This window comes from Pan paniscus, chromosome 16 (genome assembly GCF_029289425.2).
Source record: "Pan paniscus chromosome 16, NHGRI_mPanPan1-v2.0_pri, whole genome shotgun sequence".
Lineage (NCBI taxonomy): Eukaryota > Metazoa > Chordata > Mammalia > Primates > Hominidae > Pan > Pan paniscus.
Window position 1 is genome coordinate 80,341,944 of NC_073265.2, and position 19,009 is coordinate 80,360,952.

The 19,009-nt window shown below is 40.9% G+C and overlaps 1 protein-coding gene across 3 annotated transcripts in view; it reads left to right on the forward strand.

Moving 5' to 3' along the window:
- The window catches only part of BLM (BLM RecQ like helicase), a 101,025-nt gene that overhangs the window by 74,050 nt on the left and 7,966 nt on the right, over positions 1–19,009 (forward strand). For all 3 annotated transcript variants that reach the window (XM_003807720.5, XM_008959857.5, XM_055098850.2), the window contains 5 exons: positions 1,045–1,240; positions 4,564–4,754; positions 8,583–8,730; positions 15,023–15,222; positions 15,669–15,861. In XM_003807720.5, the coding sequence (XP_003807768.1) occupies positions 1,045–1,240; positions 4,564–4,754; positions 8,583–8,730; positions 15,023–15,222; positions 15,669–15,861 (928 nt within the window). The remainder of the gene's footprint in view (positions 1–1,044; positions 1,241–4,563; positions 4,755–8,582; positions 8,731–15,022; positions 15,223–15,668; positions 15,862–19,009) is intronic.

Below are 19,009 nucleotides of genomic sequence, written 5' to 3' on the forward strand. Positions count from 1 at the left end.
AACTAACCGAGAGCGCAGGCCACTCACCGCCATTTCTGGTGTTGATAAATGTACCCCTTTACTGTCCACATACTCCAGAGCTTGCAGTTCCTTCCGCTGGTACTCACAGTTACTGAAATCATGTCATTAGTCTCAGTCTGCCTGCCAGATATTTCAGATGCCTTTGAAATACTGTTCTTGCAGTAGCAATTCATTTTTTTAAGTGCTAAAAAAAAACTTGCAGTTTTATTTGTGAAGTGTAATTTTGCCTGGAGATATAACATTTTGGTCTGGGTTAAATAGCTCCTAAATTCTCAACTGAAATGGATATCCTTGAAAACTGATTTATCAAGCTCCTGAGAGTGAACTATCACCTTGCTTCCACTAAGTAGTTTGTAAGGTCTAAGATCCGCAGTCCCTGGTGTTTTTTTTTTGTTTTTGGTATAAGTAGCTCTCAGACTTTTACCCACATGAGTTTCCATTAAAATTGTACAAGCTTTGACTTTAAATCAGCTGATGAATAGAAGGAGTTGATGTGTGATCAGCTGGTGCTATTGGGAAAACTGATGATAAGCAGTGGAGCAGGTAAGAACGTATTGTTCCTGAACCATTGGAGGAACTAGCAGCAATGACCTCTGAGGAGCCCTGGGAACACCCTGGAGCTCCTGAGCAACACGTTGCTTGTGATCTCTGACCTGGATATCATGACTGTGTGAGCAACACCCCCCACACCTCAGTAGCAAAAACAGAGAACAGTGGCAGCACATCGTGGGCTGACTGCAGTTGATTCTGGCTCTCTTACATGAGAATGCCAAGTCATACAAGAAAGTGCCTACCATGCTGAGCTTCTCTTTACCTTCTTGGGTTTTAATGGCATTGCAAGTTATCAGTATAAAAACTCATATTAGTTATACTAAATAGTGGGACCAAGTTAAGATATTAGGTTGTTATGTAGTGTGCATTTTAAAGTAGAACAAATGATAGAGCTTTTAGAAGCATCTATTATGAAAATGTTCCTTCGAGTCTGTGCCTTATGAATCTAATAAGCTTTTGCTTTTATATCAGGTTATCTGTGCTACAATTGCATTTGGAATGGGGATTGACAAACCGGACGTGCGATTTGTGATTCATGCATCTCTCCCTAAATCTATGGAGGGTTACTACCAAGAATCTGGCAGAGCTGGAAGAGATGGGGAAATATCTCACTGCCTGCTTTTCTATACCTATCATGATGTGACCAGACTGAAAAGACTTATAATGAGTAAGCTGGGCTCCATTGTAGAGACATTCTGTCATCTTCGGCCTCATGATAGTAATCTACTCCTGCTATTGTGGTACTTCTGGTCCAGTTTTCCTTAAATAATCATAGAAAAATAGAGGTGTTTATACAGATTGGCAATTTTATTTTAGTTCATTTTTATTATAAAAGTGGTAAGTGCTTATTATGTAAAACTCAAATGATACAGATGTGTACAAGGCAGAAAATTTACAAACCATGCCTTGTAGTTTTGCCCCCAAAATAACTCTAGTTATTGGTTTCCTTTGTATCCTTTCAGACCCTATTTCTGCATGCATTCTTGCATGTAACACGTATTTCAAACATGCAGGAAGATAAAAAGGAGAAAATAATGAGCTGTCATATACTACCATCTGGATTAAGAAATAAAACACAATCAATCGAGCTGAACCCCTCCCCACCACCCCATAGCCTCTCTTGTCTCATCCGTCCTCTCCCATTAGAGGCAGGCAATATCTTGTATTTGGTATGTACCTTTTCCAAATGCACATATTTTAAAATATAAATGGGATTATATTATACATACTTTATATATATAATGACCCAATTTTTTTCAGTCAACAATAGGATGTAATTATCATTCCAATGAATACATACAGCCTGACTACCTAGAATTCCATAGTATGGTTATTCCATGGTTATTAAACTAATCCCCTCTTACTAGATCTTGTTTATTGTTTTTCACTGTTATCAACAATGCAGTATTGAACATCCCTCCCTATACAAATATCTTTGGGCATTTTTGCAGTTACTTATATAAGATTTTTTTTTTTTTAAGACCGAGTCTCACTCTGTCACCCAGGCTGCAGTGCAGTGGCAGAATCTTGGCTCACTGCAACCTCCACCTCCCGGGTTCAAGCGATTTTCTCACTTCAGCTTCCAGAGTAGCTGGGACTACAGGCATGTGCTACCATGCCCAACTAATTTTTGTATTTTTAGTAGAGACGGGGATTTCACCATGTTGTCCAGGCTGGTCTCAAACTCCTGACCTCAGGTGATCCGCCCACCTCAGCCTCCCAAAGTGTTGGGATTACAGGCGTGAGCCACCACGCCCGGCCTTATAGGATAAATTTCTAGACTTAAACTTGCTGGGTGAAAGTAAATACATATTTTAGAATTTTATTACATTCTTTGCTCACTTTTCTCCTGGGTTGTGAGAGTTAAATATATTTCCTAAATATATGTATTTCTTCTGAGACCACTTTTTTTTTTCTTTTTTTTTTTTGAGACGGAGTCTCGCTCTTGTTGCCTAGGCTGAAGTGCAAAGGCTGGAATGCAATGGCACGATCTCGGCCCACTGCAACCTCTGCCTCCCAGATTCAAGCAGTTCTCCTGCCTCAGCCTCCTGAGTAGCTGGGATTACAGGCTCCCACCACCACACCAAGCTAATTTTTGTATTTTTAGTAGAGACAGGGTTTCACCACATTGGCCAGGCTGGTCTTGAACTCCTGACCTCCAGTGATCTGTCTGCCTCAGCCTCCCAAAGTGCTGGGATTACAGGCGTGAGCCACCATGCCCAGCCGAGACCACTTTTAAATTAACTCTGTCAGAAGTACTGAGCGTGGGAAATGGCACTTACCAAGCACTGTGCCCAACACTGCATATATCACCTCATTACCTTATTTGTTCAAAACAACTAACTTGTGATGTAGAGGTACTCCCATAAAAAGTGAGCTTCGGAAAGGTTTTGTAACTTTTCCCCAGGATCACTGATATGGCAGGAACAATAAGAGTCGTTGTAGTAGTAGTATAACAATGGTAATTATTATAGATAAGTGTTTATTTAGCACTTCCTATGTGCCATTCTAAATGCCTTACATGTATCATCAACTAATTTCATCTTCACAATAACCCTCAGAGATAAAACCTTTGCTTTCCTCATTTTACAGAGGAGGAAAATGAAATGCAGAACTAGTAAATGGTAGAGCCCTGACAGAACCCAAGTTTGTCTGATTCCAAAGTCCATGTTCCTTGCACTATACCAAAGTGATTCTCAGTGAAGAAAATGAAATATTTACACTTGGTTTGCCCATTTGTGTTTTTTTTTAAATCTGTATTAAAGCTAGGCCCAAACATGGCCAGGCATGGTGGCTCACACCTGTAATCCCAGCACTTTGGGAGGCCGAGGCCAAAAAAAAAAAAAAATTTAGGCCCAAACAATTTAATAGATATTTAAGTCCTGATAACAGCAACTATTTGGGGGAAAAATACTCATAAACTGGAAGAAAAAAATAATATTTTTTAAAAATTATTTTCTTTTTTTTTTTTTGAGGCGGAGTTGTGCTTTTGTTGCCCAGGCTGGAGTGCGATGGCACGATCTCAGCTCACTGCAACCTCCACCTCCTGGGTTCAAGTGATTCTCCAGCCTCAGCCTCCCGACTAGCAGGGATTACAGGCTCGCACCACCACACCCAGCTAATTTTTGTATTCTTAGCAGAGACAGGGTTTTGCCATGTTGGCCAGGCTGGTCTCAAGCTCCTGACCTCGGGTGATCCGCCCACCTTGGCCTCCCAAAGTGCTAGGATTACAGGCGTGAGCCACCGTACCTGGTGTTAAAATTCTTAAGTAACAACAGTTGCTTACTGATGGAAAGTACGCCACTGCTGTTCTCACACATTGGAATCAAATCAGACACTGCCACCCTCATTTCCTGTTTCACATTGATTTTCTTGAGATACTTCTTTTTATCATAGCAACTGCCGAAAACCCAGCTTTGCAAAGATGAGATATTGCTAATAGGAATGTAGCACAATCTAATGTTAATACCATTAACTACCTCAAGCTAATAATTTGGATGATGTTCAACAGATGTTAGGCATTGCTGTGTTTCCCTTCATGTAAAATATTCTGTCTCTGTGAGTTCACCACAGCACCCCAGGGCTTGTTGGCACACAGTTTTGGAACCACTGGTGTAACTACTTTGACCTCAGATACTCAGAGAAGTGCATGGCCACTGCCGTAATCTCAGGCTCTGCTTCCTCAGGATGTTCAGTTTGGTGGATGCTCGACTGATAAATACAGCAAATATAAGTCAAACCATCATCATTGGGGATAATGAAGATTTGAAAAAAAAACAATCTAACATTTATTCCTATAATACTAAAATCTTGAGGATGAACATTAATACTCAGTTAATTATAATATAGAATGCCATGTTGACATAATGCTGTTAACAGTAATTTTCTTATTTAATATTTAAAGTTATATGAATCTATTCTAAATATTTCTATGATATGCTCTATTTTTCCCCTATAAGTATGTCTTACTATATTCTTCATCTCTTTTAGTGGAAAAAGATGGAAACCATCATACAAGAGAAACTCACTTCAATAATTTGTATAGCATGGTACATTACTGTGAAAATATAACGGAATGCAGGAGAATACAGCTTTTGGCCTACTTTGGTGAAAATGGATTTAATCCTGATTTTTGTAAGAAACACCCAGATGTTTCTTGTGATAATTGCTGTAAAACAAAGGTAAAAAAAGAAGTTTTAAAATTCTTTATAATTAAATTTTTTTTCTCTTACTTTAAAAATGTAGATACAAATTAGATTGCAAAAGGTGGTCTCCGACAGATTAACAGGGGAAAGACAGCTTCCTTCCAGTAGTAATTTGGAATGGAAACATTTAAAAAGTAATTTCATGCGGTATCTTTTCTTTATAATTAGCACCCTGTTAAAAAATATAATGGACATCAGCATATCCAGAATATTGAGTTTATATATGTGCACTGATGATTACAGAATATTTTAGAAATATTAATATGCAAACATCCAAAAAGATCCAACATGGGCAGGTAGAATATTTTAAATTTAATATATTAATGTTATTAATATAATACATTATATTAAAAATTTAATTGATTAAATTAAATATATTAAAATTGATGTATTAATATTTAATATTTTAAATATTTAATTAATATACTAAAATATCTCATTCTCAAAAGAATAATAACTAGTGTACTGTATGTTTGAATTCAGATCAATTACATTACTCTTTTTTTTTTTTAACTATAAAGAATAACAGTAACTGCTTGTGGATAAATTCACTATTATCTGTCCTAAAATACCCTTGGAAGGTTGTTAAATTCAGTCAATAGGTACTTATTTTACCTATCTTGGTAATTCTACATTTTAATGTCTACTGTAACCTACTGCTTACTGAGCATTTTTACGTTTGGTGTATTATTTACCTATCTGGGAGTATTAGAATTATATGTGCAAGATGCTGCAGAGCCACAAGTGACCATGGTATGGACCAATTCATAGACTGGAGTGGAGACCGACATACATGTGTTCATAGAAGTTTAACACTCTGGCTTGGCACAGTGGCTCATGCCTGTAATCCCAGCACTTTGGGAGGCCGAGGCAGGAGGATCACCTGAGGTCAAGAGTTCAAGACCAGCTTGACCAACATGGTGAAACCCCGTCTCTACTAAAAAAATACAAAATTGGTCGGGTGTGGTGGCCCATGCCTGTAATCCCAGCTACTTGGGAAGCTGAGGCAGGAGAATCGCTTGAACCTGGTAGGTGGAGGCTGCAGTGAGCCAAGATCATGCCATTGCACTCCAGCCTGGGCAACAAGAGCGAAACTCCATCAAAAAAAAAAAAAGTTTAGTACTCTCAGTAAGTATAGTTAAAAAATACGCAGCACAGGGCAGAGCAGAGGGTAGTCTCTCTCAGTGTGGAACTGGCAAATTCATGCCATCTCCTCCCACCCCACCCCATCCCATAAACATTGCTATCAGTTCCCTCATTCAACAGATATTTGTTGGGCTGTGTAACAGGCACTGTTGTAGGAATGTGGGATACATCACTAAACAAAATTAAAATCCCTGCCCTTGTGGAGCTTACACTCTAGCAGAGGGAGGCCAGTTACAAACAATATACACAATAAATATACGTGAAAGGATAAGAGCTGTGGTGAATGGCACAGCAGAGTAAAAAGACAGGAGGAATGGGTAGAGTGCAGGATGCAGTATTAGACGGGGTGGTCCTTGGAAGTCTAACTGAGAAGATGGGAGCTGAGGAAAATCTTGAAGAAGGGAGTTAGCTGGCAGCTCCCTGGATGTGAGCTTTCCTGGAAGAAGCTTTGGCTAGAGCAAAGGCCCTAAGGTGGGGGTGTGCCTGGTGTGTTCGAGAGATGGCAAGGGAGCCCATGTGGCTGAGCAGGATTAAGAGCCAGCGAGGGGGAGAGGTGATGGAGAGCCAGAGCAGTCACTTGAGGGCTAGAGTCCCAGAGTAACTGGAGGCCTGAGTAACTGGAAGGATGGAGTTATCCTTGGCTAAGATGCAGAAGGCTGGTTGGCAGAGAAGATCAGGAGCTTGGTTTGGGTTACCTAAATTGGGAATCTAATATTGAATTACATATTAAGATTCAAAAATTCTGAAAACAGACTGGTGGCACATGGGTGATATTTAAAGCATGGCCATCAGCTGACAGTCGGGATAAGAGAAGGGATGGAAGAGAAAGGAGAAAGTATGAAATAGTTGTCTAGGACAGGGGTCACTAAACTTGCTTTTAAAGGGCCACAGCGTAAATATGGTACACTTCGCAGCCATAGTCTCTGTCACAACGACTCACAGCTTTGCCATTGTAGTCTAAATGCAGACATAAACAATAAATACACCAGTTTTCTAGTCATCTTCCATGGCTGTGTTCCAATAAAACTTTATGCACAAAAACAGGCATCCAGCTCCTGGGCCATAGTTTGCTGACTTCTGTTGTGAGAGAATGGAGGAATGATAGGCTAGGGAAGTATAAAGATAATGATTGCCTACAGCATTAACAGTCCATTCGAGCTTTGTGGCCACGTAGTGACAGTGAAAATGCCAAGTTCAGCCACATAGGTACAGGGACAGCATAGATGGAGAATTGGATCCATTATGTTTTGCCAGGTAATATGTTGAAGTGATCTAAGGGCAAGAGAGCTGAGGGTCTATGAGAGGTAGTGATTATAATGATTGACTGTGGAATTTCAGCTGAGTTAGGAGGACATCTGAGGTTGAGGATCAGCAGATGGGCATTCCCAGGGGATTGTTGGAGTCAGACTACCACATGGTATGAGTTGGAAAGATAGGATGTGGTGGTCTGAGAATGGAGGAGTTGCCATTATTAGTAAGCTTAAGGTAGGAAGTGTGAGTGGCTGATGTATGTGGAGGACAGGATCATTGGAGCAGAGGAGATCAAGAACCAAAAGACCAAAGTAAGAGGATCAGCTCTATATACCTAATCACCAAGAATTAAGGTAGATGGCCAGGTGCAGTGGCTCACACCTGTAATCCCAGCACTTTGGGAGGCTGAGGCCAGCGGATCACCTGAGGTCAGGAGTTAGAGACTAGCCTGGCCAACGTGGTGAAACCCCATCTCTACTAAAAATACAGAAAAATTAGTCGGGCATGGTGGCAGGTGCCTGTAAGCCCAGCTACTCAGGAGGCTGAGGCAGGAGAATCACTTGAACCTGGGAGGTGGAGGTTGCAGGGAGCCGAGACTGCGCCATCGCACTCCAGCCTGGGCGACAAGAGTGAAACTCCATCTCAAAAAAAAAAAAAAAGAAATTAAGGTAGGAATGGAGTGACAGGGCACTTTTTCTTGATGACTCTAGATAGGGCCTCAGAATCACTTGCAGTTGTTAGTGTAAGACCAGAAACCTGTTCATCTCCAGGTTATTGGTGTGTGCAAATGACAAGGATTAGAAGGTAGGGAGAGCTGCATACACAGAAGCACCAAGCATGATGCAGCTTTTTACACCTGTGAGTGGTCAGTATTGATGGTAGAGAGAACTAGGAGAGAGAAAGGCAAAAAGTCATCTAGTAACAGGGACTCTAAAAAGTGGGCAAAGTTTGGGGATAGCTGAAGGAAATGAGAAAGGAAACTGGCAGGAGATGATGAAAAGAGCGTTGACTGTGGCACCAAAGACCCCGGAGGGGTTAGAATCCGTGGATTTACGTGGCACCCCACAGGTTCCCACCCAGTATGTAACAGAGCACTATTCTAGGAGGCATGGAGGATTTAAATTGTGTGTTTGTGTATGTGTCTGTGTGTTACATATGTGTTTCTACCCACAGAGTGCTATCAGGTAGTTGAAAAACAAGACGTATCTCTGTGAAACAGTAACAACATCGAGTGGTAGTTGTTCTAGAACTTAGATAAGAATGAACATTTGAAATTTCTGTAGGTCTTGGTCTCGGTATTGGTCTGGAAATGGGTTATGATGAATCTACTATAGTTAATATTGAACCCTAGTAATCTAGGCATTGTTACCTTAATTATAGCAGAAAGTATTCTCTTTTTATTCATAGGATTATAAAACAAGAGATGTGACTGATGATGTGAAAAGTATTGTAAGATTTGTTCAAGAACATAGTTCATCACAAGGAATGAGAAATATAAAACATGTAGGTCCTTCTGGAAGATTTACTATGAATATGCTGGTCGACATTTTCTTGGGTAAGTCATCTGTTTTGAATGTTTGAGTTACGTCAATTGAAATTGAACATCTAAAGATTTATTACAAGTACATGGAAAAAAATCACTTTTGTCTATTTTCTTATAAAACTTGAGTTTCTGAATAAAACTTCTAAGTAACAAAAGAAAGTCAATTATTATACTGTTTTATATAATGTATATGTCACTAAGTTGAGATGGTTTCACATACAAAGAAGAAAATAATAAAGCTTATGCAAGTTCATCTGAGTGAGTGGAATGTAACTACTAAAATGTCAGTAAGGAAATAAAATGAGGATTAGACCCATAACAGCATAGAGAATAGGAGAGAGACTATTATCAGATTAGTGCCTTAAAAATCTCTCAGGGGCTGAGCACAGTGGCTCACACCTGTAATCCCAGCACTTTGGGAGGCCGAGGCGGGCGGATCACCTGAGGTCAGGAGTTTGAGATCAGCCTGGCCAACATGGTGAAACCCTGTCTCTACTAAAAATACAAAAAATTAGCCAGGCGTGGTGGCATGCACCTGTAATCCCAGCTACTCGGGAGGCTGAGGCAGGAGAATCGCTTGAACCCGGGAAGTGAAGATTGCAGTGAGCTGAGATCGCACCATTGCACTCCAGCCTGGGCAACAAGAGTGAAACTCTGTCTCAAAAATAATAAATAAACAAACAAACACAAAAATTAGCCAGGTGTGGTGATGGGCACCTGTAATCCCAGCTACTCGGGAGGCTGAAGCAGGAGAATAGCTTGAACCCGGGAGGCAGAGGTTGTGGTGAGCCGAGATCACGCCATTGTACTCCAGCCTGAGCAACAAGAACGAAACTCCGTCTTGAAAAAAAAAAGATTAGGAAATGGATGGAAGCATGTTAACAAATAGAACAAAATGCAATAAAGCCACAACCCAAAATGAATGTAGGGAAGATTTAAAACAGAAAAGGTCCCATCAGCCAGGCAAAACCCCAACACTAAGCATCAGTCTGGAAGTCTAGAGGTACGAGAGGATAGGAGTGAAACCAGGGGAGCCAAAATTAGGAAGTGGGACTAGACATGGTGGCTCACACCTGTAATCCCAGCACTTTGGGAGACCTACGTAGGAGGATTGCCTAAGCCCAGGAGTTCGAGACTAGCCTGGGCAACATGGCAAAATACCGTCTCTACAAAAAAAAATTACAAAAATTAACCAGGCATGGAGGCACATGCCTGTAGTCTCAGCTACTCAGGAGGCTGAGGTGGGAAGGTTTCTTGAGCCCAGGAGGAGGAAGTTGCAGTGAGCCAAGATCACGCCACTGCACTCCAGCCTGGGCGACAGAGCAAGACTCTGTCTCAAAAAAAAAAAAAAGAAAAATAGAAAACGTGCCCACAAAAGAACTGCATAGAATGCCTGGAATTGACTCAAGAACAAAAATAAATGAAGTGATTGCCTAAAGAGTAGAAGGGCCGCTGAATTAGGGGTCAGAGCCCCTAAGTGGCATTTGGCAACTGCCTGGCCTACCTAAAGTCTGGTCCCACCTACTTACCCTAAAGCAAACCTGACAATTAAATATCCCCATTCAGGGAAGGAATTTGGGAGGAAGTAAATCTAGATAGAAAATAACAGAAGAAACCCACCTAAAAAGTTTTACCTAGTCCCTGAAAGTTACATAGAAATGAACGGTAAAGGCTGAGCTTGGTAGTTCACGCCTGTAATCCCAGCACTTTGGGAGGCCAAGGTGGGCGGATCACAAGGTCAAGAGATCAAGACCATCCTGGCTAACATGGTGAAACCCCGTCTCTACCAAAAATACAAAAATTAGCTGGGCGTGGTGGCGGGTGCCTGTAGTCCCAGCTACTCGGGAGGCTGAGGCAGGAGAATCGCTTGAACCTGGGAGGTGGAGGTTGCAGTGAGCCAAGGTCGCGCCACTGCACTCCAGCCTGGCAACAGAGCGAGACTCCATCTCAAAAAAAGAAAGAAATGGACAGTAAAGAGGAAGACCAAATAAATAGAATATTTGTCCCTAGGTGATAGAAATAATTGAAAATAGTAGTTTGGGAGAGAGGGGAGAGAAGACTCCTTAGTATCGTCTTTAAGAGTTTTTAAAATAAAGACTTAATAATTGAATAATGGAAAAGAAATAAAAATGAGAAAGAGCTGTCAATTTTAAATGATTGACAAAGTAAATTTAGTGGAGAGGTTGGAAAATAAAGTCAAGAAAATTTAGGAACTGATCAAAATGATATATGGAAAATAGAGAAAGCATAGAAAGTATTAATCCTCAGTAGATGTAAAATCTGACAAAAATTTTGGAAATAGAAAATAAAGGGAATTATCAAACCAATGATCTAGGAAAACTTCCTAGAGTGGAAGAGATAAAAGTTTTGGATTAAAATGCTCACTGAATGCCAAATAAGATGCCTGTAAAAAAAAAAAAAAAAAAAAAAAATTTAAGACATATGGCCACGAGATTTGAGAATACTAAGAGTTAAAGACATGTCAAAGAGGAAAAACTTTTCCTCAACCCTCTTAGGTTCAGTGATGGGGCCTGCAAATTAAACCAACAAAAAACAGATTAGCAAGGGAAAAGACAGATTTAGTCATGTGTGGATAGGAGTTCACAGAAAAATGTGGTTCAAAGGGGCAGTTAGAATGTGGGGCTTATATACCATCTTAATAGAGGAAGGGGAGAAGGAGGGGGGCACTTATGGAAAAACAAATGACTGTTAGGAAAGACAGATGGACTGTTAGGAGACCAGATGGGAGATACAAAGTTTTTATGACAATGTCTGTTTAAGTGTGGTGTGAAGTCTTATCTCTGTTTAAAAGGGTCAGCCTTCCCTGGTTTTTCCCAGGGAGGCAATTTATGACAACTGAGTTCTTTTGGGAGGCCCTGCTTTTTGGCAGATAAGAGATTTCAGATGCCTTCTGCTCAAAATAATTTTTATGCCACAGTGGCATATTCTGGACCCCTTCAGAGACAATTCTGAAAGCTCCGGAAAGAAAACAGGAACCCAAACCAGACTGACATCAGCTTAATATCAGCAATCCTGGAGACTAGCAGGCAAAGAAAGTGAGCACAGGTCGTGATTTGATAAGTGGTGGAACCCACCCATGGGTCCAGTGAAGAAAACCCATAGTCACAGTCAGGCAGCAGGGCCAGTAGGCAATCCATGCAGACTAACAAAAGTCAGGAGGAGGCTGGGCACGGTGGCTCACGCCTGTAATCCCAGCACTTTGGGAGGCTGAGGTGGGCGGATCACAAGGTCAGGAGTTCGAGGCCAGCCTGACCAACATGGAGAAACTCCGTCTCTACTAAAAATACAAAATAAGCTGGGCGTGGTGGCACACACCAGTAATCCCAGCTAGTCGGGAGGCTGAGGCAGGAGAATTGCTTGAACCCGGGAGGCAGAGGTTGCAGTGAGCCAAGATGGTGCCATTGCACTCCAGTGTGGGCAACAAGAGTGAAACTCCATCTCAAAAAAAAAAAAAGAAGGAACAGGGCCCACCCAACGTAGAGAGAGAGTAAGAAAGGAATGGTTTTATTGATAACAGTGAAGAATGCAAATGTTACTTCTCAACCAAAAAAAAGGAGAGAAGCCCTTAGAAACTCCAGGGAAAAGATTATACAAGAGAGCAAGATCAAATATAAAACAAAGGAAGTTGTGGCCAGGCACAGTGGCTCATGCCTGTAATCCCAGTACTTTGGGAGGCCAAAGTGGGTGGTTCGCTTGAGGTCAGGAGTTCGAGACCAGCCTGGCCAACATGGCAAAACCTCATCTCTACAAAAAAATACAAAAATTAGCCGGGACTGATGGTGTGCACCCGTAATCCCAGCTACGCAGGAGGCCGAGGCAGGAGAATCACTTGAATCTGGGAGGCGGAGGTTGCAGTGAGCTAAGATCGCACCACTGCACTCCAGCCTGGGTGACAGAGCAAGACTCCATCTCAAAAAAAAAAGTTGTAAAAAAAAAAAAAAGTTGGTAAAATGTACAAAAAAGTCATCCATTTGACATGATGGGTAAACATTCTCCTTTTGGTTCCATAAGAGTCATGACATTGTTCCAATTAGGGAAGGAAATTTGTCATCATGTAAACAACGATTGAAATCAACGTACAGACCTAAATAAGGTTACAGGACAGAACAAGATGTAAATGTTAATATTGATGATATAAAAGTAAAAGTACAATCGCTAAAAGTAAAAGAAGGCATACAGGGAAGGCTTGGGTACTAATAACATCTCACATTGTGGGAAGGGGTAGTGGTCAGAAGTTCTATTGAAAGTTAGAAACATAATTAGTACATGACCCAATAGTATCATATAACTAGCAAAATTCAGAGAAGAATAAAACAAAGTGGGGGTGGTATGAATGAGATAAAACCTCATCTTTCATAATAAAGGGGCAAGGACAATAGATAAATGTCAGGCTTTTGGACAGAAGGCAAGATTTCAGGTCCTTCTGTGTGTAGGTAACCACCTGAAGAGCTGAAAACAAAAACTGTTTAAAAAGCAATTCCCTTGGGGAAGGGAAGGATGAGTCAGGGGAATGTTGCTTTTAATTATAAACCTTTCTGTCTGGGTACAGTGGCCCATGTCTGTAATTCCAGCACTTTGGGAGGCCAAGACAGACGGATTGCTTGAGCCCAGGAGTTCAAGATCAGCCTGAGCAACCTGGCGAAACCCTGTCTCTACCAAAAATACAAAAATTAGTCAGGCATGGTAGCACGCACCTGTAGTGCCAGCTACTCCAGAGGCTGATGTGGGAGGATCACCTGCGCCCATGAGATCGAGGTGGCAGTGAGCTGTGATCCCGCCACTGTACCCCCAGCCTGGGCAACAGAGCAAGACCCTGACTCAAAAAAAAAAATTGTATTTCAGCCAGCTTTCTTAGTTGTCCTCAGCAGTAAGGTTGGTCCATACCATTCAGCCTATCATTAGCAGAACGGTAGTTCTGTTTCTGTAATGTGGCCTTTCAGGGATACAAATTACTTAAAGAAAATTTTGAATAATTCAGGATATATGGCCAGAAGCCATTTGAAATTGACAATAATATAATTATTTGGAACTCTTTAAAACAGAGCTAAAGCTTTACATAATAACCATTAATTCTGATTTTTATAAATGTCATAAGGTCTCTTAAGTAGATTGTTACAATAAAGTTGTGTTTATAATGAAGACATTAGCAGTCACAGCAGCTTATGAATGAAACAAAGGATCCAGCCAACTGTGGCTCTCGGCTAGTAAGAGAAAGAGGGAAGTGTGTGTACATATTCCTTTCTTCATCTCTCCCCTTGAGCATCTTATAGGGTGTTGTGCTTTTCTTTTAGAATTTGAATAGGCTTCATTAGTGAGGGTGACAAAAAGAATAGACTTAAATACTTGGATTATAAACTAGTAGCAGTTTTGATAACCAGGGCCAGGGATCGTATTTAGAAAACTGATTGTCAAAAATTGTTTGTAGCCAGGCTCAGTGGCTCATACCTGTAATCCCAATAGTGTGAGAAGCCAGGGTGGGAGGACTGCTTGAGGCCAGGAGTTAGAGACCAGCCTGAGCAATGTAGTGAGACCCTCGTCTCTACAAAAAAATTAAATATTATAAAATAATGTAAAGAGTGTCATTGGATTGTTTGCAACTCAATGGATAAATACCTGAGGGAATGGATGGCCCATTCTCCATGATGTGCTTACTTCACACTGTATGCCTGTATCAAAATATCTCATGTACTACACAAATATATACACCTACTATGTACCCACAAAAATTTAAAAATTAATAAATACTAGATGCACTTAAATATTTAAAATTTTTAAATTAGGTGGGTGTGATGGCCTGCACCTGTTATCTCAGCTAGTCAGGAGGCTGAGGCAGGAGGATCACTTGAGCCCAGGAGTTTGAGGCTGCAGTGAACCATGATTGCACCACTGCACTCCAACCTCCACAATAGAGTGAGGCCCTGTCTCTAAAAAAAAAAAAAATATATAGATAAGTAATGCACAGTTATCCTAATACATAGCACAGTGATAGGAAGCTATTATGGTTTATGTAAACTCTTTCTTTGATTTATTTGCTCCAATGTAATTTTGCTGCTGTTTTTTGTCCATGTGTATTGTAAAAAGATAAGGAAAAGTGCATACAACCATAGAAATTTTAGCGTTCTACTCAAATACTTTCATTTAACAGAAATGAGTGTCTGTGCCAGGGGTTTGTGATCTATTCCATCTGTCCAAACCTGTCCATAAATGACTTTTTAGCCTCTTCTATTTGAGGGTGATGATATACGTACATTTACTCATCTTACTTCCTGTATCTTCTTATCAGGGAGTAAGAGTGCAAAAATCCAGTCAGGTATATTTGGAAAAGGATCTGCTTATTCACGACACAATGCCGAAAGACTTTTTAAAAAGCTGATACTTGACAAGATTTTGGATGAAGACTTATATATCAATGCCAATGACCAGGCGATCGCTTATGTGATGCTCGGAAATAAAGCCCAAACTGTACTAAATGGCAATTTAAAGGTATAGTATTTTTCATGTTTATTTTATTATCTCACAATGAGTGAACCAAAATATATTATTGTGAAGTATAGTGTCTTTGTCCAAGCTTATAGATACTGAATTTATATATACTGTTCTATATGAACATATTCTGTTCTTCTTAAATTGGAAAGAGATCTTAAAATTCAACCCAAGTAATATGACACCTGTCAAAAGTAATTTAATGGGTTATCAGGTCACTAAATCTTTATATATTCATTAAAGAAACATTTATCAAGAGGCTATTCTATGCTTGACACTGGAGATACAAAGATGGAGAATGCACAGCCCCTGTTCCCAGTGGGCTCACTATCTGCATGACAGAATAGAATTACCCCCCAAAAATGCAATTAAGCATTAAATAAAGCCCCTGTATGGGTACAAGTGCACATATACCCACTCCTATGATTTGTTTCTCTCTCATAAAGGTAGACTTTATGGAAACAGAAAATTCCAGCAGTGTGAAAAAACAAAAAGCGTTAGTAGCAAAAGTGTCTCAGAGGGAAGAGATGGTTAAAAAATGTCTTGGAGAACTTACAGAAGTCTGCAAATCTCTGGGGAAAGTTTTTGGTGTCCATTACTTCAATATTTTTAATACCGTCACTCTCAAGAAGCTTGCAGGTGGGTACGCATGTATCCTTTGTTACGTGGCACAGATTAATAGGCCGAAAGTTAATCTTGCTAGGGAACTCCTTAAGTGATAAATATATCTCAGTGGTTTGTTTCTTTTTGGGGTTTGTTTTGAGACGGGGCCTCGCTGTGTCACCCGGGCTGGAGTGCTGTGGCGTGATCATGACTCACTGCAGCCTCAACCTCCTGGGCTCAAGTGATCTTCCCACCTCAATTTCCCAAGTAGCTGGGACTACAGGTACACACCAGCATGCCCAGCTAATTTTTGTATTTTTTCATAGAGACAGAGTTTCACCATGTTGCCCAGTCTGGTCTCGAACTCTTGGCTTCAAGCAATCCTCCCTCCTTAGCCTGCCAGAGTGCTGGGATTACAGATAGGCGTGAGCCACTGAGCCTGGCCTCAGTTGTTTTAATTATTTTTATTTAATCTCTGGATTAAAATCTCAGAGAAACAATTGAAACTTATTCTTTTTTTGTTTGTTTTTGAGACGGAGTTTCACTCTTATTGCCCAGGCTGGAGTGCAGTGGCGCGATCTCAGCTCATCACAACCTCCGCCTCCCAGGTTCAAGCGATTCTTCTGCCTCAGCCTCCCAAGTAGCTGGGATTACAGGCATGTGCCACCACGCCCGGCTAATTGTGTATTTTTAGTAGAGACAGGGTTTCTCCACGTTGGTCAGGCTGGTCTCAAACTCCCGACCTCAGGTGATCCACCCACCTCGGCCTCCCAAAGTGCTGGGATTATAGGCGTGAGCCACCATGCGCGGCTGAAACTTATTCTTTTTTTTTTTAAGGACATCTGAAGACCATTGAATATTAAACTCATTCTTAAAATAAAATATGTTCTTTAACATATATATAGTACTTTGTTATATATGGTATAATGGTACCCTATGTATGTTATATATGGTATAATTTTAATTATAGCTCTGTGCCTATATGAAAAATACATATAATCAAAGTAAATGGTGGGTGCATGCCTGTAATCCCAGCTACTCGGGAGGCTGAGGCAGGAAAGTAGCTTGAACCCAGGAGGCAGAGGTTGCAGATATTTGTATATAACACAGCTAAACACTATAAGGCAGGCAAATAATCGGCACAAATAATGAAGTGATGTCTGGTTTTAGAAATTACAATGATCTGGCCGGACATGGTGGCTCACGCCTGTAATCCCAGCACTTTGGGAGGCCGAGGCAGGTGGATCATGAGGTCAGGAGTTCAAGACCAGCCTGCCCAAGATGGCAAAACCCGTCTCTACTAAAAATACAAAAAATCAGCCAGGTGTGGTGGTGGGTGCCTGTAATCCCAGCTACTTGGGAGACTGAGGCAGGAGAATCACTTGAACCCGCGAGGCAGGGTTTCACCATGTTGGCCAGGCTAGTCTCGAACTCCTGACCTCAGGTGATCCCCCTGCCTCAGCCTCCCAAAGTGCTGGGATTACAGGCATGAGCCACCGCATCCGGCCGGATTATTGTAATTTCTAAAACGAGACATTACTTCATTATTTGTGCTGATTATTTGCCTGCTTTGTAGTGTTTAGCTGTGTTATGTACAAATATCTGCAACCTCCGCCTCCTGGGTTCAAACGATTCTCCTGCCTCAACCTCCCGAGTAGCTGGGATTACAGGCATGCGCCCACCATTTACTTTGATTATATGTATTTTTCATATAGGCACAGAGCTGTGGATAATAAAAATCAATGTCCAAATCAGTAAAAAAAATTATTTCAATAAAAGCACTGTGTCATAGTTTAATTAGCAGAATTTTTTCTTCCTTAATAGTCCATAAAATAACAGTATCTTAATATAGTTGGCATCTTAGAGTCAATGAAATATTGTAATGACCAATTGTAATATTGTAATGGGCTGGGGGCCGTGGCTCACGCCTGTAATCCCTGCACTTTGGGAGGCTGAGGTGGACGGATTGCCTGAGGTCAGGAGTTCGAGACTAGCCTGGCCAACATGGTAAAACCCCGTCTCTACTAAGAATACAAAAATTAGCCAGGCGTGGTGGTGGGCGCTTGTAATCCCGGCTACTTGGGAACCTGAGGCAGGAGAATTGGTTGAACCCAGGAGGTGGAGGTTGCAGTGAGCCAAGATCGCGCCACTGCCCTCCAGCCTGGGTGACAGAGCAAGACTCCATCTCAAAAAAAAAAAAAAAAAAAAAAAAAATCTGCAATGAAGAGCTAGTTTCCTTATGAAGACATTATGTTTTATGCTTCTTTGAATCTGGATCTAGCACACTGCTATGTCTTTAGTTAATAAATACTTACTGGTCTGAGTTATTTCCATGGGCAGATAGCCCAACCCAGAATTTCAGTAGTAGAGTTCCTGGAAAACAACGTCTTCATATAGTTGACCAGCTGGGCTATATTACCTTCCATATTCTTCTTCATAAAATCTCATAATCATCACCTTCTCTCTTCTTCATTCCCTCTCCTACCATAATCGGTCATTACAATATTTCACTGACTCTAAGATGCCAACTATATTAAGATACTGTTACTTTATGGACTATTAAGGAAGAAAAAATTCTGCTAATTAAACTATGACACAGTGCTTTTATTGAAAAATTGTTTTTTACTGATTTAGACATTGATTTTTATTATCCACAGCTGTGTGCCTGTATGAAAAATACATATAATCAAATTACCATAGGTACTTATAAAAGTTCACATTCAAAGCCTGACTCTTCTGAGTCACTTTTTGACTGAGTCGTCCATGTCTTTGTTTTTCCCTATGTCATCACTAACATTCTCATTAGCCATAAGGCATTTCCAGAGTGTTCCACTATTTTCCCCAGGATTTAATCGAAATCTCTGTTATCAGTTCTGTTTTGAAGGTGGTGGTTTCTTGATGATACCAGAAGGTGTCAACAGAAGGTTGTACATCTCTCAGTAACAAAAATGTAATGCGGCCTCATCTACTTTGGGCATCTTCTTTCTTAGGTCACGTAAAGCACTTGGTTGTACTTGCGAGAAACTATGGAATTGGGGGCCTGTGTCCTCAGAGACAAATAGTGCCTGGGTTTTTTTTGTTTTGCTTTGTTTTGTTTTTTTGGAGATAAGATCTTATTCTGTCGCCCAGGCTGGGTGCAGTGGTTGAACACAGCTCACTGCAGCCTAGACCTCCTGGGCTCAAG